Below are 22429 nucleotides of genomic sequence, written 5' to 3'. Positions count from 1 at the left end.
ATTCTTGCTTTCTTTTTCAGTTTGTCTTTTCATTTTATTATGTTGAAAGCAGAGGTGCTGTGATGCCTCACCTGCTCTTTGCAGTGCTTTGATGTGGGGAGTGTTCAGCTTGGCTTGTTTTGGGGGACGCATTGCAGGAGGAGATAGCTTCTGTCTTGCTCTGCATTTCTTGCTTATCATAATTGAAAAATAAGGTGGATGCATGCGGGGGTGCGGGAGATGTCACTTAGTGCTTGTCTAGAATGCCTAAGGCCCCGGGTTTGATCCCCTAGCACTTAAAAAAATACAACACCAAGGTAAAACTAGCAAACACATAATTTTACTCTTTTTGAATACTAGGGAAGATTTCTGATGAACATATCCATTTCTCTTCTTTCCTTTTACAAAAGATATTGTATACGCAAAGAGCTGTTTCAATGGTTTCATCAAATACTACAGTATAAGTAGGTCCTATAAGTGCAGCTTATATCATAGAAGAATGCAAGTATGAAATACAGACTGTCAGCTGAAGTTTCCAGAAACAAAACAAAACAAAACATACCTGGTTGAAGTTTCTACAGGCTGAATGGTTGGATAGAACTTCTGGATTGTGAGGAATGGAAATATTGCAGAGCAGAAGCAAAATTACTTTGAGCCATCTTTAACTCCCTTAATAACCATTCATTGCCCACATCTGCATTTGACCTACATCCTTGTGATTATCAGCTAAATTCTTTTGAAATGTATTAAGAGTCAACTAGATTTCGCCAAGCTAAAACCTAAAAATGTCATCAGACAGCATCTGAAACCCACAGAAGAGATTTGCCCACTTTGCTGTAACTCATCAGCTTTATATTTTCACTAATGTATTTGATGAATGCCTTGATTTATGACTTTCTCTTGTTCTTTTACTGTAAAAGCTTTATGAAACTATGACCATGTTGGAACATAGTCTTTGGAATAACCTGATCTGTTCTCAGGCCATTGTCACTCAAATTTGGCTCCAGAATAAACTATCTCTTACTTCCTTTGAGATAAGAGCTGTGTTTTTGCATCTCAAGGCAAACAATTACCATTAATCGCATTGTGACACCAAAATCTGTGAGAGACATTGTTCTAAAGTTTCCAACAAACTCTTAGTTTCAAACATTGTAATATCAATAGTATGAGATTTACTTCAAGATGAAACTCTCAAATATTGGTTTAACGTTAAATTTCATTTAATAGGTCTCTCTCGTGGTCTTATAAAAATAGCCATGAAGGCAGGAATTCAGATATTCTGAAACAGAAATAAAATTTGAAACTTGCAAAAATATTCAACATTGTCTCTGTCTCTCCTCTCTCTCTCTCTCTCTCTCTCTCTCTCTCTCCCTCCTGTGTGTGTGTGTGTGTGTGTGTGTGTGTGGTCGGGAGATGTGTCTCACTCTCTCATCAACATTCTAATAGTTTAATAGTTGCTATTTTGGGAGTGTTCCTTTTCCATCTCCTATCTGGAGGATTTTTCTCTGCTGGGCCTAAAAATATAGCATGGCCTAAATAAAACTAACTGCTATAAAGTAATGGGATTAATGGACTGCTTCCTTCTTGGAGAAGCTGACAAGAATTTCTCAAGAATGAAAATTGAATTCTTTTCTATCTTATTCAAGAAATCATGTTAGCCTGGCATTATGTGTTTGCATTTAGGCTTGATTATGATACTTGAGTTCAATTGTTAAAAAAAAAAAAAAAGAAAGAAAAAAAAAGAAAGTAAGAAAGAAAAATACTCTTCAGACAGTACTTAAGGTTTCGGACCATATTTATTTCTTTTTCATCTAAGCTGAACCAAATAGAAATCCTATGTATAATAAAGACATTGTGCAATGCAGAGTGGTGGATCTACATTATAGTCAGGGAGACACATAGTCAGTGATCCCTGTAGTTTGTAACTAGATGATAAGTCTCATAGCTTATCATCAATGAAATAAAACAGTATGGCACACACTGTTAAAGACCTTGCCAAACAGATAAAGGATACTGTAGAGTCAGACAGTCCACTGCAGTGTTCTAGCTTATAACTAAGCCATTTAAACACCAACAGAACACAGTTAATGAATAAAGAAAGGCAATTTATAAAGCCCTCTTCCCAAGAGAATAAAATGATAAAATACCTGGTTAAATAACAGTGCTATAATTTAAAGAGTGTTTGTGGAAAATCGAATATTTACATCTGATTCAAATTCAGCAATCATTGGCCTGAAAAATGAATGTGACATTAAAATTAACAGTGCCTCTGTGGATTACTTATTAATCATCATAGGCGTGGGATTTCTATTTGGGATATCGAATAACTATATAAGCCCATGTACTTAATATATTTGACAGGCTAAAGATGCCATTTTTAAGGACAACAACTGCTGTTTGTTTCATGCTTAACACTAACACTCAAAATTATTTATTACATTATACAAATTTTACAAATATTCATAATTACTATAAAGATTTACAAAACCCTCCACCCCAAAGCAATTGTTAAATACTCAGTAAAACATTCTAATTATTTAACTAATATTTTAAAGGAAAGAGAAGACCTTATGAAGTATAATATATTATATATATATATTCCATGTATACTGTGTATATAGAATTCCAGCTTACAAAACAGGTATAGACTTTTCATTCTCTTTTTTCTGGATTTATTAGAGCTCATTTCTAACTTTAATTCCTATTTCTTAAAATTGATAATTTCCCATTGAAATATTCAGTATTTAACACAAAAGAAAAAAATATCAGTGTAGAATGCAAGACATGGAAAAGTCCTCCTAAATCATGAAATGACATCAATTTAAACTGTAGTCTTTCCAATGTGTCAGGTCTGTAACTCAGCATGGTGTTGAGGGAGGAGGCAATCACGTTTTCTGTGGTGCTTATTCTCTTTCCAGAGCCTTGAAGCTAACAGAGAATGATTTCAATGGGGTCTGGAGAAGCAAGAGGCTGACTATACAAAGGGCCCTTGGAACAGGAGAGGTTAGGATCCCAGATAAGCTAGGATCCTAGAGGGAATGTTTTCTTCACTAAGGCTACATCTGAATAGCTAAAAGCCAACTCTTTATTTTTTATTTTATTTGTTTTTACATGTATAAGTTTTACTTGCATGTGTGTCAATGCACCTGTGCATGTAATACATGTGGAGGTTAGAAGAGGGCAAAAGACCTGCTGGAATTAGAGTGATGGATGGTTATGAGCAGCCATGTGGGTGCTGGGAACTTAATCTGGGTCTTCTGGAAGAACAGCAAATGTTTTTAACCACTAAGACATCTCTCTGACCACTCAAAGTATACTCTTAACTCCTTGCATATGCACCCAAGGAAGAGGCATCACTGCACTGATTAATTCAGTTGTAACGTCCCAAGCCTGAATTCTTTTCAAAGAAGATTCTGAATTTGAATTTAACCCCAGATAGAACAAAAGATTAGTAATATTTTTGTAGTAGGCTTCATACTTTCAAAACAGAGAAACAGCATAGATTTGTATTTTGATGGTTTGTATTTTGAAAAGGTGATGGTGATTCATCATAAAGTATGTGGGAATGTATGTGCAACGATGGCCAGGAAAAAGGGGAGGAAGGCAGAGATGAATAAAGAGAGACATCAGCTTTAGTCATGGAAACTGCTCCCTCCTTCCCTCTCTCCATGTTCCTAGTTGTCTTAAACCTCTACCATAAATAGATATGTAGCATGATATATGATATGAATATATATGTACATATAAATACATATGTATATAATTTAGTGCTCTCCCTCAAATGGAACTGAGCCCTTTACATTTTCTTTACTTTCTGATCAATATCTTATTTTAGTAAGCTTTCATGTGCATTTAATTATTAAATTGTAAAATACGTGTTTGAATTAGCCTTCAGTTGCTAAATATTTAGCTTACAACAACACTGTTTTCATCTTTAATTGTCTATATGTGTATCAAGTTTAAAACTCCAAAACTTATGCATATCTATTTTACTTCTTTTTTCTTATGTAATAGGAATGTAGGTGAAATTTCTGTTTCTTGTGTGTTAATGGAAGAATATTTTTAAAAATTCACACATCAATATGCCTGTTCACTTGAGACTATATCCATAGTTTGCTAGGGAAACTGAGCTGTTGTTTGAGGTTTTTATTTCCCCAACTTGGCTTTTTTTTTTTTTTTTTTTTTTTTAAATGAACCCAGTATTTTAAAAAACCCTGAATACATGCTTATCTCAATTACTGTTGATGGGAAGCAGCAATGGCCCCCATGGGATTCTGGGAGGAACAAGTGGGTTGAGCAGAGGATGCAAGATTTCCCTTCATACTAGTATCAGTATAAGCCAGATGTTTTGAAACTTATGGACTTAAAAACTTCCTTGGAATTTTCATGTACTTTTTAATCTTAGAATGAAATATAACACATTAGAAGTTCTCAAAAATTTATATTCTTAATCACATAGCCCACTGAGATAGTTTTAAAAGTTGAATTAAATATTTAAATTTAATATCTGAATAATTATTCGTAATTGTTTTATGTACAGTCCACTTTTACTGTTTATTTAAGTGAAAAGTCTTGGAAAGATCATAGTTTTAGAAAGGTAATAGATAACTCTTTAAAACACAAAGAGGAAGGACTTCAGGAAACAAACATTCTGAATAAATAGTTGATAATATTTATATAAGAAAGACAATTCTCTGAAGATCTCAGTAGTAAAATCAATTCATGAAATGATTTTTGTTAACATAAAATAGGAAGATTTATTTTTTGAAAGAAAATGTTTTAATAATTCTTTTATAAATAGAAAATTCCAGAATATCTTGGATTTCAAGGAAGATTCAAAAACTCGAAGTTAAAAGTTTTTAAAGAACTCGAGTGCTGTAACATCTTCATTCCTGATTTTTATGAATAAGCATGTCACTTCCATATTAAGTTATGAAATAAGTATAATTTTTAAAATTTAGCCAGTCTTCTAAAAATGGACTAAATATGAGAATCTCTTTTTAATTGTAGAAAAAGAAATATATGAGAAGATGCCTTTGACTACCACAAGAGGGCAGCACAGGCCTCCCTTTTGTTTGAATTCTGCATTCATGTCTTGAAATTTCTTTGATAGCTTTCTGAGCGGTTGTCTTCTTTCCTTCCACACTGCAGTCAAATTTGAAGTATATGTTTTCTTTACAAATCAGATGGATTTTGAATATAGCCTAGTGAATATACAAGCCACAGAGTGACCCGTCACAGATATCTTTTATGATTAGTTTGCATGAACCACAACACAACTGCTATTTAAAACTCGTGACTTTAAAAAAAATTAGCATTTTTGAGCCCCCAACATACAGAAAGATCACAAAATAATCCTAAAATATCTGATAGTGTGTGCATTTCACCTTATGGTTGTAAGGAAATATTCAGAAAGAATAAAGCAGACATTTTTATATTTTCTATGATTATGAAAATCCTGTTAACTGTTCCTTCAATAATCTAATTATATTAAATCTTCCAATAATAAAATAAGTTCCATTGAAAAGCAGCTCAAAATAAAAACTACAGCTATTGTCACTTTTGATATATATTGTGAAGCCTTTTAAGGAATACACTTGCACTTGTTTAAAAATTAGTATTGCGAGAACTTTACACAGTCAGATGGGTATGTAGATAACTTATAACACCTTTATTATTTTTCTGTACTACAGAAGTCTCTTTTAATGTAATGCAAAGAAGTGGATGCTTTCTTCTTTTTCCCCCAGAAAGGTCTCAAATTCTTCAGCAGCCAGGAAATGGCTCCCCCCTCAGGAGTGCAGTGCATGCCTGGGCAGGCGGTAATGCTCAGGTTTAGACCGGACCTTCTTTTCTTGTGGGTTGGCATACTTCCATTTAGATGGGGACATTTTAAGCTTTTTCCTCTTCTTATCTGTACACCATACCTTTTCACAGTATTCTTCCACTCTCTGGAAGTTGCTGTAGCCAATCAGCTGCAAGAATTCCTTGTACCAAGGTCTCACCCCCTGGGGGAAACTGCTTTGGACAGGACAAGGCATCCTGTGAGGTCTGTCCTCTTCATGGTCTTTATTAAACATTTCCTCGACTTTATCCTCTTCCACTACTTCCAAGGTGATTTTACGCACTGTGTGGACAAAGCTGTGCTCTACTGTCTGGCAAAAATAGGTCCCAGCATCTGATTTGTGTACCCTGAGGAAGAGTAAACCCAGGTCCATCTTAACCACTCTGTCATCTGTCTTCACCTAAAAAACAAAACAGAAAGTGACACTGGAACACAGTACAGACAACATCAGTCGATGTTCATTTTCATGATTTTTTTTTCTTTTCACTATGACGTGATGAAATTATGATAGCATTCAAATACCCTAATAACTAAATGACTCCTGTGTGTCCTGATTTACATCCGAGACCATGGTTGTTGATGACCTTGAGGTCATTTACTATCAATACATTAAAGAGCCAATAAGAGGGCTTTCTCCCTATATGAATCCAATTAAACCTGAGAGAAATAATCCATTTTGGCATAGCACTCAACATCAGAGTGCAAAGATTTGCCACATTTATTTTTTTAAGATTTCTGTTTCAAAGAGCACAGCAAATAACATTTTAGAGACTTTTACATTTTTCATCATAGTGGCTGATGTTTCCACAAGGATCTCTGTTTAAAGGGCTGGGCTTCTTCCATTGTCTCTCCTTATAAAACATCCAGTGCATCCATTCAGGGGTCATCCATTACATTTCTACAAGGCTGTTTTATTAACAGTAATTAAAAACAAGCTAATGAAAGCCAGACGCTACTCTAAAGGACCCCACAGTTTAGTAAGCATTAGATTTTATGATACATACTGCTCAAGTAACTCCTTTGCATGTTTTGGACATGGACATACTTAGCTCTTAACTATGCATATTATTTCTATAATAAACAACTGTAATACAGGGTGGGAAGAGCACAAGAAAGCTTTCCATAAAGACTTCACATTCTGTCATCGATACTTGTTCTTACTGAGCATATGATTTGCTATTGGGCAGAACTGACTTCAAATACTGGCACAACGGTTTATTGTGTGATGGAAGGTATTTATGTTTATTTTCTGCCTTACTTTTCTTAAAGTAGAAATAATGTAACAATTTGAAAGATTGCTTTGAAGGTTGTGTAAAATTAGAGGCCTGAATACTTTGTGTAGTGCTTGCCCATATGGTTAACTCTGCTTTTATGTCCTATACAGATTATTCTTGTCTAAGAAAAACGTGATTTTTGTGAGATCTGGGATTTTATGAGAGGTAAAGCGCAATGTCCTGGAAGTCATTCCCTTTGATAATACCTAAATAAATGCTATAAAGTCAACACAAAAGGAGTTGTAGAGGCAAAAACTACAGTCACTTAGTAGCAATGGCCACTTGTTTTTGGACCAGTGGAAGGTCCTGGCATGGCTACTGGACCCAGGTCTTCCCAGCCTTTATCAGACTGGCATGGCAACAATGCAGAACGATTACCCAGGAGTGAAAACTGACCACTTATGTAACTTGTGCTAGCAGAACAACATGGCATTGTTGCTGTAATGAGAAATGACACCTGTGTACAGATGGGAATTTACGTTATGAGGCTTCCAATTGGCTTAGGCATGTAGGATAAATTAGAAGGTTCAGCATGAAGAGTTGAGATAAAGGAGACTCCATATGCTATTTTTTTCTGCTTCTCTTCACGTAGCAGGACTTTGGTCTGGTTGGCAGAGTGTTGCTGCCATTAACTCAAGGTCTCCTGTGAGGTATAGGGAAGACACTCCAGCCAAAGCCATCTTCACTGCATACGAACAAACTCTTCTATTGTCTGATTGCACATGTCCCAGTCTATTGACTCTTTTACAACTCCTGTGAGGTATAGGGAAGACACTCCAGCCAAAGCCATCTTCACTGCATATGAACAAACTCTTCTATTGTCTGATTGCACATGTCCCAGTCTATTGACTCAATTAATCAATTAATTCATAAATTAGCATTCAGACTCGCAATTAATAGCTAGAATATATTTTTGAAAAACCCAAAACCTTAGATACCAAAAAAAAGGGAGCCAATTAACACTTAAGGGACATTTTGTCAAGCTGCCCACTGTGCCACAGTTCTATGCTAGACTTCCATACAACCTTCTCTTCAACTGTGAACCGTCTCTGTAAATTCACACCTGTTGTAACCTGTGACTGCAGCAGCAAACTGTGATGATACCGACTCAAGCACAACCTCTGCTCTTTTAAAAACCGTGGCTGCATTTTCTATAGATGGACCTGTTTCTTTCAGCATCTGTGTGTGTGTGTGTGTGTGTGTGTGTGTGTGTGTATGCACGTGTGCATGTGCTATAATACTGATTCTTTTCTTCATTCCTTTTAAGTTTCTTCCTCAGTTTTTCTAGTTCCTTCTAAGGCATCATCCTCCATTTTCACTGATTTTACATTTTATTTCCATCCATATGTGACATTTCTATTTCATTGTTTTAGCCAACTTTCCTAAAATGGTGCATGTTACATACAGATGATCCATTGTTTTTGTGTTTTATATTAATTAAAAAAACACTAAAACTCCCATGAACCTTTTATGACTTTCCACTCAACATGCCTCCTCCACTGTTATCTGAGAGTTGTTCTGAGAATTACACCATCCTTCCAGGCCTCCCCAGCCTCAGCAGTTGAACATTTATTCTTCTCTCTCACTATGTCATACCCAGCATACCCAAATCAGCACAAATTCTTACCAACATTTCTTCAGTGGTGACCTAGAAAAGTACCCTCATCCCCATGATTTTTCTGCAGTCTTAGAACCCGTAACTTCTGTCATGCCTTGCTTGTTTTGGGACCTGGGCTCTCAATACTCCTAGAAGGCCTTTCTAGATCACATCCTTATGGACTGAAGTGCGACCTCATCAATCAGGCTCTGCCATGCCCTATAGAGTTGACCTTTCTCCTTCTTGCCACCATTTTACCTCATAATCTTTCCACACTTGCACCTGCAATGTTACATGCAAATATACAACAACAGTTATTCAATAAGTTTTATGGCATCTTCCCTTTCCCCTTTTATAAACAAATGAATATTGATCTATTCTTCTTTCAAGGTAGTTTTTAATCTGATTCTTAATTGTGAATTTATTAAATCTATACTGCTTTCTCATTCAGGTAAGAATTGCTCAGGTAACTAAACACTGCCTTTCTAAATCTAGATCACTAAACAGCTTAATGTAGCGTATCTCAAGTAGGGTTAATGGAACTATGGCAGTTCTGGAGTTCAATGACTTTTCTATAAGAATCTGTTATGTTAGTGCTCATTATCACAACCAACACAAACTTATCAAATATATTTGAGATAATATGGAAGATGTAGCTCAGCATTAGCATTTTTGTTTATCATAATAATTGAATCATTTTCAAAAATTAATGTTTTCCAGATACTAAGGAAAGCAAAGATGGATTTAATATATTAATGATACATTCCAGTTAAATGGAAACCAAACAGCATCCCTACAAAGTGATACACAGAGAAAAGGTTTGGGATCACTTGAATAAAGTGTAGAGGATACTAAGTCATTACATGGCAGACAGTGCACTAGGCAGAAAGTTTTAAACACACACACTAAAGTCATTACCTCACATTAAATTTATGGAGACAATTATTTTAGTGAAAAAAGCCTTACATTAAATAACAATTTCAAGGGCAGGCAAATTTTAAAAATTTTATTTGTAAGTTTATTTTGATCATTTTGGAAAATTATACTCGAAATATTTGAAAAGTATACATTAGTTAAAATATAAGCATATGTGTACATGTATTCTTTTGTTCTTTTAAATATTTTATAACACTTTTAATACATGTCACAGTCCAAGAAGACATTTTATTCTTAAGGCAGGTGATGGGAGTCACCAAATCTTCCCTTTCAAAACTCCTGCTATCTTTCCCTGGACCACCACCTAATTTCTTTTTTCTAGATTTTTTTTTTACATTTATTTATTTTGCATATATGTGTGTATGTATAGTGTGTGCATGAGCTTGTGTGTGTGTGTGTGTGTGTGTGTGTGCACTTGCACCTCTGACGTGGCATATATATGGAGGTCAGAGAAGGATTCTCTCCTTGCAACATGTGGATTTCAGGGACAAAACTCAGGTCAGCAGGGGGCTGGAGAGACGGCTGAAAGGGTAGGAGCACTGACTGCTCTTTCAGAAGATCCAGGCTCAATTCCCAGCAGCCACATGGAAGCTAACAACTGTCAATAACTCCAATTCTGGGGAAATTCAGCGTCCTCTTTTGAGGGTGCACTTACACACATGCAAGCAATACACTCATATACATAAAAGAGAAATAATAAAAAATTTTTTTTCAAAAACATCTCGGTCAGCAGGTATGGCAGGAAAAGTCTTTTCCCAGTAAACTTTTTCACGTGCGCCCTGGGTATCGAACCTAGGACCTTGAAACATGCTAGACAAGAGCTCTAATACAGCACCATACCCCTAGCCTTCTTCCAGCCTCTACTTTGATTTTATTCTCTCTTCCCTTTCCGTGCTGTACCTTTTGGTACTGTATGCCAGTGTACTTAACTTTTGTTTTGCCTGAATTTAAAGTTGCATTTTATTTATAATTACCCTCTTTACTGCCCATAAGAATTTCTGGTGTCCTTCTGTAATTTAACATTCTTTGTGTTTGTGGAACACAAAATGTATATTGTGTTCCTAAATATTCTTTCATGAAACTTTCCTCTCTTTAATTATAGTGTAAGTTTCTGAATGGAAAAGGCTGATCTTATTTTTCTGAGTAATTACATAAAAAGTAAAGGGCTCAAAATACAATGTAAATGAGAGCGTATTAATTCATTCTGGACCACAAACATGCAAGGGAGTGTGGCACCCCAGTAAGAAGAAATCCAAAATTTAAATACATTTTCTAGGACTACCTAATAGTCACTTAAATAGGAAGAAACAGATGCATGATTCCAATAGAAGTTAGTGACTCATAAAAGAGGACAGCTTTAACAGTTCTCTAGCAAAGATCCAGGACACGACCTTCATGTGAAAATTCATGTGCAAAGAAGCACCTTCAGAGAGCACCACATTCTGTTGTCTTCCCAGTGTACGTTCTGTGAGAGGGAATGATACATGAGAAATTATGAAAGCTATGCAGCCTAATTTCTAGCACTGAATGAGCTATTTATTAAAATAAAAATGAAATAAAATCCAGATCTTTGCCACTGGAATTGGGTATATATTTTTTGTTTAATTTCTGAAGTATGGCATAAAAAGTAGTAGTATTTCACTCATAATTAAAAATTCAAGTTTGAGAAAGACTTTACTACATGCTTGTAATGTACAGACTGGTCCACATCCCAAATCATGGAATCATGACAATTACCATGGGAATTATCCTACATCAATTATTTGCATATTAGAAATGTGCTTGTCTCAAAATGTTGTTCTCCCTTCTTGGTTACAGTGAATCCACATTTTATCTACAAGAATAAGGAAAATATATTTATTTATTTATGGTATTTTTGAGACAGGTTCACTCAGTAGCCCCAACTGACCTGGAACTTTTGAAGACCAAGGTAGCTGCTTACTGTGTGCTGGGAATGAAGGCCTACATCTCCCTGCCTGGCTTTTGATTGTTGTTTGTTTGTTTGTTTATGATAAGGGTATTTTGACACCTAGTATCTATTATTTAGATATATCAGATTAGGTTAGATAAAGAGTTGAATGTATCTTCTGTACATTCTTGAGGATGAATACCTAGATAAAATTGACTTCAAAATTTGTATTTGAAGTCCTTCCATGATTTAATGTTTCCACTTTAGTTAACTTGGACAGTTCTAACATTAAATTTTGATTACAGAATTGTTTTCATGCAGCTCTGTTTTCTCTGTCTATAGCCCAGATTTCTCTGGTTAAGAAGAGGGCACCTAATACATCTTCGCTATCAAATATTCTTATAGGCAATCTATATAAATACAACATTTTTTACTGAAAATGGTTTTAATATTCTTTGCTATAAAGATTGATTCTGTCTGCTCTTTAATGTCAAATAAAAAATAACTGAAAAAGAACTCTGCACATCTGGGAGCTGATCAGAAGAAGCAGTGGCTCCATGTGTATCAGCCACATGGTCCCATGCTGCACAGGAAACACAAACCCAAGTCTTGAGTTAGTTTAATCCAAAATATATTTAATAATAAAATCAGTTTAGTCAAAAAAAAAATCAAGATTAACTATTTCTACTTTTTGTTTGTTTACCTGACCTGTATTCAACATACATAGTGGTTGACAAACAGAAAGCATATTTGACAATATAAGCACATTTTCTTTTACTAAATCATGTTCTAATATGAATTTGGTATATGATAGAGATGGTTGCTGACTAGAGGTAGAGGGAACTGCTTTCTGACTCATTTGTGGACATATAGCACTACAAAAAAATAAATGAGAAAAGGAGAGGTTTTTTCTTATATAAGAAGATACTGAAAAGTCACCATGAATAATAACTCAAAGTTGTGTGACAAAAATGATATATTGAAAACATTCAGGATCTACATGATGGCGCAGAGGGTAAAATCTCTTTCTATGGAAACCTGATGACCTGAGTTTGATCCCTGCAACCCACAATGGAAGAAGAGAACTGACTACTACAAGTTGTTCTCTTACCTTCACGCATATGCCCACGCTCATACATACATATCATACATGCATGTGCACACAGACACACACACACACACACACACACACACACTGATGATGATGAATTAAAAAGTCTAAAACATTAAAGAGAAATTTGAAACACATTAAAATTCAGCACTATCTAGAAGACATGAAGAACCTGACATTAACATACTGACAGATGAGAAAATCACATAGACTAGATAGGTAATCAGAGGAGAAACACAAGTGCTTAAGTGTATGTAAACTTACACTGAAGCTTAGTTGTAATCTTAGAAATGCACATTTTAAGATATGACATTATATCACAAGAAAGACAAACATTAGAGAAATACATAATAGCATGCATTGATGAGTATGTGGAAATAGGAACCCATACTCTTTGGGAGTATAGATTATGCACAAATTCTGAGAGCAAGATTTCTTAGTCACAGAAATAAAAGATATTGACATACTGTAATGATGAAACTTGTACTAAGACCTACAGGGGATATTTACAGAACTGACCATTCATAGTGCTGTAGAAGTTCCACTGGATATTGCTGTAGGATCTAAACTCTTCAAATGAATGAAATAGAGATACTCAGTACCAAGGATACTGTATAAATAACGGTACTGATTTTTAAAATGTAAGAAGAATAAGACATGCACGCTAATAGATTTAGTTTCACAGCTTACATATACTCGAAATATCATATAGCTGTTCATTGTGCAGATGCGTAATTGAACTCATGTCAAAGGATATAATTGGGAAAGCAGGCAGGAATGCGAAGAACTATAAAGCCAAACCAATTTGTATAGGCAAATCATTACAATCTATCACAAATTAAATAACATACTGAAATAAATTATGCATCTGAAATATAAAACAAGAACCCAAATAAAAAGAAAAAGAGATAAAGAAAAGAAAGAAACTTTGGGATTTGGGGGTAATACTTAGCTGGGTTTGGAAATAAGCAAATGAACTTTGTTTTTGATCATTTTCCAGCATGCATCACTGGGTTTGAGGAACTCTGATCAAAACTCAGCAAGTTTCAAAAGATGTCTATTAAAACATCCATGGGAAGAATATCATAATGAAGGGAAATTAAGAGGCAAGAGGATAAAAGTTCAATCATAGAAGTGCACAGCATAAGGGACTCTACAATCACCCAAGAAGCAGTTTTAGCTTTAACTTCCTTAATGAACAAAGGAGTGAGCAAAATATGATCGATTCTAGATTCAAAATGTCTTTTAAATATACTTTAGAAATATAAGGCACTTACATCAAACCCTTTCTTTTCAAGACTCAGGGATCACTGTAGAAGAGGGATAGAAAGTTTGTAAGAGTCAGAGTTAGTGGATGAATATAAGGAAAGCGTGCTATCTAGATACAACAGAGCAATTGTACACATGAACCCATAGTGTTTATGATGGCATGAACAAGACTTGTGCAAGCCCAAGCTAGACAAATTCCCAGCATGGATAGGGAAGATGGCAAAAGCCCAAGTCAGCCCTAGCTGATGAACTACTGGCAATGGATAGCTATTAGGAGAGGGAGAATCAGTATACTTTAAGGCTGTGATATCAGGTGTGTTGACTGACCCCATGATGGAACTATACCCAAGAACATTTGGGAAATGTAGAGAAGACTCAATAGACCTTTAAAAAAATAATAGAGTACATGAAGTAGGGGGAGGGTAGTAAGATCAGCGTGGAGATGAGAGGAGAGATTTGAATATTATCAAAACACACTGAATGAATTTCTAAAAGAACCAAAAAAAGTTTTAAAAATTGAAAAGGAAAAAAAAAGTTCATCTGAAAATTTAATCTTTCCTGGTACTGAGGCCAGAGAAAAATTCCTCTATGTTCTCATGAAATGAGACAGGTAACAATAACTAAATATATTTCCTTAAGTCTGTGCTTCAGTACAAGGGGAGATGAGCTGCAGCTCTACAGAAGTTGTTCTATGAGGTTCAAACACCTAGACCTTATGAGCCATATTGTAGAACAAGAGGATTCAAAAAGTGAAGGGAATTTGCATACTTTGCTATTCACCACATGTCTGGACTGAGGGTTTCCTGCATGGTCACATCACCTAGTTTAACTAAATGCCTAAATCAGACAGATTGCAGAGAGAGAAACCACAAATCTGCACCTCCTTCCATAGATCAAGGAAGATAGAGTTAATGTCCAAATAGTAACAGTATCATCTTGGAAAATTAACAGGAGAGAGATTTATGTAAAACTCTAAGTCCATTTCTACTTTAAAAATATTTTATTCATTATTTCTTAATATTTTATGTTTATGTTTAATTTTTATGTATATGAATATATTGCCTGCATGTGTGTAAGTGCACCTGTGTTGTGCAATGCCCACAGAGGTCAGAAGAAGGCTTCAAATTGCCTGGATTCCCTAGAAATGGAGTTACGGATGGTTGTTAAGGATGGTTTTTAGCTGCCATGTGGGTGCTGGGAATTGAACCCAGGTCCTCTACAAAAGCTCTTAACCTATCTCTCCAGCCCTTATTTGTTATTTTTAATTTATGTGTATGAATGTATTTCCTGAATGTGTGTAAGTGCACCCTTGTCATGCAATGCCTACAGAAGTAGAAGAGGGCAGCAGATTCCCCCAGACCTTGAGTTACAGATGGTTATTAGCTGCCATGTGGGTGCTGAGAATTGAACTCAGATCCTCTGCAAGAGCAGCCAGTGCTCTTGACCTCTAAGCCATCTCTCAAGCACACCCCTCTGGCCCATATTTATTCATAAAGCAGCCATTCTCCATATACACTACAGGAACTGTGTGGTGTCATCATCCACAAAAATGAAATGAGCAAACTAACCTACCAAAAGATAATTATAACATATAAAATATTATTGTCCATTACAATATAGGTTCTGAATATTTACTGACCATAAAAAGTTACACAAAAAACGAACATTTTTTTGTATGTGTTTTTTTTGAGACAGGGTCTCCCTGTAGCCCCAGCTGTCCTGGAACACACTATGTAGACAAGGCTGGCCTTAAACTCACAGAGATCTGCCTGCCTCTGCCTCCCGAGCACGGGGATTATATTTTTAATGGGCTGAAAAATGAACCATCAAAATTACTGAACAGATGTTTCAAATGAGGCAATAGTTCATACACTTTGTGTTATGAAAACAAGAAATAACATTCATGTGGAACGAAACCCTATCATTTCTGTGAGTTTAAAGACAAAAGCATAGACTTAGAGCTGCCATTTTCCCCTTTTACTTCCTCTCATAGATTAGCATTGATGAAGCTCAGAAAAATGAGTCATTTAGCCAACAAAATGATAGACTAAGAATGAGGGCTTACTTTATAATTATCCAGGTCTTGATAATGTAACTTCAATATCAAAGGTGTGACTTATGGACCCCCTTTTATCTTTATTTCTACAGCAGTCATGTCTACAATTCATACTCCATACAGTTAGTATAGATATCATGAACTTTAAAACAGGTGGAAGGAGGTGTTGATTGGTAAGTTAAGCATGGCTATTGCATTTCTCAACAGAATTTGACTTTGATGAATTTGCACTACTTAGTAGGTGGTCTTAAAGCAGAGTTGAGAAATTACAACTTTTGAAATAGACTAAATACATATTGAAAATGAATAGTTATTGAAGATCTGATGTCATTTTATACTTCTCTTGGATTTTCCATAATAAATATGCACATTTGTGTATTATTAAAGTAGATGCGGCAATGCTTACAATAAGCTATTCTAAAGTGAGATTCTTCATTTTTAAAACATAGAAACATATATTTCCCTTTAAATGGAAAATCCACAATAGAAAGATCAATAAGAACAAGTGTAAAGAACTCCATGCTTCATGCTTACTAAGTGAGAAATGTTATTCATTAGCGCATTGGTCTTATGGGCCAGGTGCTTGCTTATCTGCCTTACCCATATTGGAATGAAGATAAAATGTTTTATGCAATATGTCTTCAGGTTGTCCCAAAATTTCTCCACAAGTGATTTATGACCATTATTTAACTCACTCCTGTAACCCAACCTTATTACAGTATCATTAGGACAAGCTGTGATTTTGTCAGTAAATGGCAAAAGTTCAGTGACTTGAAGAAGCTATTCACATAGTTGTTTTAGTTTTAGTACAAGTTTACTGCAGTGACATTTTAGTGCTCATCAGACAGTGAGGGGTTGACTTTTCATTAATAGATTTTTTTTTTCAAATGCAGACATAGTTTTCACAGTGATCTCTTGAATAAGTTTAAACTGTTTCTGAGTATTTGTTAAGCTTTTGAATGTAAGGTCAAAAGCATTCTTCTGCAAAGAGCTATATAGTAAATACTTTGTACCTTGTAAAACATGGTCTGCTGTGACAATTCCAGAACTAACAGGCTTAAACATCAGCAACTGATGCACATTAAAATTTCTTTGGATTACTGAGTTTAAAAACACAATGTACATACATTTCAAAGAAAGAAAAATATTTCAATTGTGCAGCTAAATGTTTTAACAAGAATTAATCTTTCCTTAAGTATGTTAGATTAAAATTTTGAAGTTATTTTTTAGGCTTATATAATTAAGTATGTGGAATTGTAAGAATTAGGAATTCATAAGCAAGGTAATAGCAGAGATTTTGTTTTCTTTATAAGAGTTTTCTTTTGCAACCACAAGAAAATAATTTATATCCTTTTCATGTAAAGTTTATGCTGTTACTTTTAATGAAAACTATACACAAAAACACATATAGCCACCAAATTTAATTAATGACAGCAGACCACTGGAACAACAAGCCTTGGATTCTGTGGGTGAATTTGCTTATCCATGTAAACAAATCCTTGCCGTTTCCCTTGATAGAGAGAATAAGAAGCCTTAGCTTCTGTTAGAATTCAGCCAGTGACTTTCCTCTGGCCTCTATCCCACACGTGCTCTTTATCTTGCTTCACCAGTTAGCCACACATTTTTCTTCTAGCAACTTCCTTTCAACATAAAAACAGAGCTAGAGGCAGACAGATCTCTGTGAGTTCAAGGCCAGCCTGGTCTACATAGTGAGTTCCAGGATAGCTGGGGCTACAGGGAGACCCTGTCTCAAAAAAAAACTAAAAAAAAACAAACCAAACCAAACCAAAACAAAACAAAACAGAGCCAAGGCCCCATTCTCTGAAGAAACAAACTAAAACTAAAACTTGATGTTACCCTTCTCTGCCTTCATCAACTTCTCCCTCCCTCCCTCCCTCCTTCCCTCACTCCCTCCCTCTGTCTCTCTCCTTCTCTCTCAACTTTTGATACAGTCTACTACACTGGCTGTTCCCATTCAACACAGATGCACATGTCCCAATGCTGTTGCTTGACAGCTTCCTACAGTGCACTGTTCTTGCTAGAAACTGAGTACTTATTTTCTGCATTTTTAAAGGGTATTTCTGATTTCTTTGCCTATCAGTTTTTTTTTCCTAGGTTCTATTATATTACAACCTGACCTCATTCTCTCTACTTAAGCTATTCTACTTTAAAAGTTCTGCCAACAGCTTAACTTCATTCCATAATGCATAGCATAATCCTGACTTTCTTAGACAAATGCTAGAAGTCTTATATGCTATTGTATATAGACTTTAGAGTAGCACAGAACACATAGTACATACTGAACTAACAAATGCTAACTATAATCATTACTTTCTATTTTCTTTTTTTCTTAATTTTTAAAAGACTTTTTCTTTCTTTTTTAAAAATATTTTATTATTTTTTTATGTGTATGCATGTATTGCCTGCATGTAGGTAAGTGCACCTGTGTTGTGCAATGCCCACAAGAGGCTGTCGGATCCCCTGGAACTGGAGTTATGGGTAGTTGTTAGCTGCCATGTGGGTGCTGGGATTCAAACCTGGGTCTTCTGCAAGAAGTCAGTGTTCTTAACCACTGAACCATCTCTCCAGTCCCTACTTTCTATTTTCACTTCATCTTTTAGAGCTTGTCATCTAATTTTTCCTTATATATGTGGTTTTCTTTGTGTATAGCATTAGCTCACTTCAATTCTTAATTACTCATTCTCTAAGGTAATGTGTATGAAGGGAAACAACTGTTTAGTGGCTCTCTCTCCCAAATTGAAACCAGACTTTCTCAAAACCGAGTGACTTCACAGCCCACACAGTCTTATCCAAGTAACCCAATCTCTCTGTGCATCAGTTCCTTTATCTATCAAAGTTTCACTGAAGAACGACTGCAAGAATTAACAGTATTAATAGACAAAAAAAAATGTTTAAGATACTAAATGGCATATAGGAAACATCAACATTTTAAAAGTGTGTGTGTGTGTGTGTGTGTGTGTGTGTGTGTGTGTGTGTACATGTGTGGAGATCAGAGAACAATTTTGTGGAATCTTTTCTCCTTGTCCTCCTTTATGTGGGATTTCGGGATCAAACTCCAGTTGCCAATTTGTGAGGCAAGCACTTGACCTGATGAGCCATCTATCTCATTTGGTCCCAGGCTTCTCAAACTATTATTGATTTGTGTTATATTATTTTCTTACTATCCCCAAAGAGACTTAGGGCTTGTTTGCTGATTCTTTCAGACGTCTCTTACCATTTCCAGTCATTCTACTTCTGAATGTGTACAAGTTCAGGGAAGTGCTGTCAGAAGGCTCTATGGGAGTCTCCAATTTACCGTTTCCCAACATAAACTTCACCATCTTTCTCCAAAATCTGCTTTTCCCATCTTTCTATTATTTGCCTCATAGTACTGCATTACGAGCCATCCAGACATTCAAACAAGGACATGTGAGGAATCTTTGATTGGTTCAAATGACAAATCCATTCAGTATTACCTCAGAAGCAATAAAATCTGTCTCCTACAAACCTGCTAACTCTCTTTAGTTCATGTGGTTAAGCCATCTGCCTCTGACTATTGAAATATCTTCTTAAATAGTCTCTGTGGTTTATCCCCAAGTTGAAATACCAGTTTCTGGTGTAATTTATACAAACAGCTATCTAAGTTGTTCTCACTGGCTTAAAATAAAGTGAAATGTACTCCCTTACCTGCTATCATTTCCATTCACAGGTCTATATGCAATATAGTGTTACCCATGTACGCATACCATTCTTTTCCCTAGATAACATCGACTAATTCTTTAACACCTGGCTTCATGAAACCTCTGCCTTTAACCTTTCTGATGGTTGTCCCTCATGTTACCTCCAAATACTCCTGTTGGATGACATGTTTTTTCCTCTTTTGTTTCAATAGAACGGAAATGAACAACAAATATAATTATCTGCACAGTTCCAAATGTCACAGATATTCAAAGAGCAGATTGGAAAAGCATGCCAGCTGAGAGACTGGACAACTTTTCACAATTCTTGAAAATCCTGGGAAGTATCTGAAAACTCACACTGTGACTTAGTGTATGAGGTCATAACTCCAGACATCATTTAGTCCTGAGATATGCTCCAAAATAAGGGTGAATATTGTGCCTCTAGCATAAAAAATATATTAATACTAAATCTGACTTGCCTCAATGACTGCTTGCTTCACCTTTTTTTCTGCCCTCACACTTACTACAGTGACTACAGTGAGCTTTGTAAAATGAAATAGTATTATAGCTCTACTAAAAACCATCCAAATTGAGAATACACACCAAGGACCTCATAATGCCAGAAGAGCTTGAACAACCTGGCTCTTACCTCACCTATTGTCAATCCCCTGTATCCACCTTGCCCTTCACATTGCCTCTCTCTACAACAGGTTCAAGCCTACCCTAAGACCCATTAAAAAAATATATCTGTTATTGGCAATTTCCGTAAAATTCTCCAGAAGGTTACATGACCTATTTTCTCAGTTTTTCTCTCAGGTCCTTTTCAAGGTTCATGTTCTTGGTTACCTGCTTAGTGAGAATTTCCATGAGCATACGCCTTAAAAAACACAACCTCTCTCAAGCAAGGAATCACTCACATTTTTCTTTTTACTGTTTCTAACACATTAAGTGTTATGTTTATTTGTATCTTTATTATCTAGTGTCTACAATATAAATGTCTTGAAGTGGAACATCATTTTTAAAAGATGAATTAAACATTATTATAGTCAAAATTCCAAGAAACTGAGATAAAGTGCAGCAGGTTCCACATCAGTAGATGCTCAAATGATGACAACAAGCTTATAACAAGCAGGAACCTTTTTACTAATAAACATAGAGAAGGAACTTGGAAGGCACATGGAGAAGGGAAACTCATTGGTGGGTATATTGTATAACAGTGATTCCTGGCATCAGAGCTTAGAGAGGGACTTGTTCAAATTATGGGATGGTGCTTAGATATTTAAACAAGAAGAATAATGCCTTTGCCACCAAAGCTGAAGCAGCACGTTCCACTAAACTGTGATAAATCAAAGTATACATAAGGATCAAGCTGGCGTCAGGGGCATTTTCCAGAAGTCAAACACCAGAGCTTCTGTTATGAGTAGTTTTCCATTTGTTCCATGACCCAAAACATCTGAAACTGTATTCAGAATTCTGATTTCAGAAGATTTTGTCATTTAGTAGAATTCATTTTGCTCAATGTGAGATATTAAACATTCCATGTTTCAAGTACTTCAGTCTTAAGCTACACTTCTTGAATAGATGTTATAGACTATAGTCATTGATACTCAGAAAATAAAGGAAAATACATTAACATATGAGTCAGGAATACTTGAATTTGAACGTGGGGTATGTTGCTGACTGTGTTTGAACTACCATGCTCCCTACTTTAATTTCTTCTTGTGTAGAAGGAGAATAGTAAGGCTTAACATGCAACTGTGAGATCTATGAATAGAAAGGAAGGCACCTAGCACAGGCCCTGTGTATAATACTTATACATTAAGGAATAGTCTCTTTGATCAAAAGTACTTGTGCTGATCAGTTTTTGTCACCTTGACACAAAACAGAGATACCTGGGAAGAGGGAACCTCAATGTAGGAATGTCCTCCATCATAGAAAACTGTGGCCCTGTCTCTGAGGCATTTTCTTAATTGTTATTTGCTATGTGAGGGCCCAACTCTCTGTGGAGGGTGCCAGTCTTAGGCAGGCAGGTCTGGGTTACATTAAAAAGATAGCTGAGCATGCTGGGAGGTATCAAGCCAAAAGCAATGTTCCTCTATGGTCTCTCCTTCAATTCCTACCTCCAGGGCCCTGAACAGAGTTCCTATCTTGACTTTCCTTGACAATGGTGTATGTATAGCCCTTTCCTCCCCAAGTTGGTGTTGGTCAGTGTTTTACTATAGCAACAGAAATCAGTCTAGGACTGTAGTCTAAGACTGTTTTTCCTTAGGGCATCACAGTGCTATTTCTAGGAACTAATATATTGCTATTTAATTTATTCACTGACTCTTTAATATACTCATAGAAACTATTTTTAAAAATCTCATAATTAACAATGCAAATGTTCCCTTATGAAACATGTGGTAAATCATATTTTAATAAATATTTATAGGCTTAGTAAAATGTATAGAGATTGTGTTCCATATGTTTTACTTGAGGAAATGGGAATCTAGAAGGCGAGTATTTGAGGGAACTGAAATAATTCAGAGTTTAGAAAGTAGATAGCTCAGCTTTCAGATCCTTTCTGGTAATTCAGCTATATAATTTCTAAAGATGAATGTAAGCAGAAATTTTATCCCCATGAATATTTTATTTTTGAATAACTCCACAAGGCTGAGTGTAACCAGTACAGAACAAACAAAATTCCTAGAATAAAGATTTCAGTTCAATAGAAAGAAGAGATTTATACCCTATGGTCTGAAAAATTAGTAACTTCTGTGGTTTATGGAGTCAGGAA

The 22429-nt window shown here is 35.6% G+C and overlaps 1 protein-coding gene across 1 annotated transcript in view; it reads right to left on the bottom strand.

The window, feature by feature from the left end:
* Positions 1 to 4143: 4143 nt before the first annotated feature.
* Positions 4144 to 22429, bottom strand: part of Sema3e (semaphorin 3E) — a 283121-nt gene continuing 264835 nt past the window's right edge. Inside the window, exon 17 of the mRNA XM_008840910.3 lies at positions 4144 to 6221. Within this exon, the coding sequence (XP_008839132.1) occupies positions 5769 to 6221 (453 nt within the window). The 3' untranslated portion in view covers positions 4144 to 5768. The remainder of the gene's footprint in view (positions 6222 to 22429) is intronic.

Source organism: Nannospalax galili, unplaced genomic scaffold, assembly GCF_000622305.1.
Source record: "Nannospalax galili isolate Female #2095 unplaced genomic scaffold, S.galili_v1.0 scaffold639, whole genome shotgun sequence".
NCBI lineage: Eukaryota > Metazoa > Chordata > Mammalia > Rodentia > Spalacidae > Nannospalax > Nannospalax galili.
The sequence above is the reverse complement of the archived record's forward strand: the minus strand, read 5'-3'. Positions and strand labels throughout refer to the sequence as shown.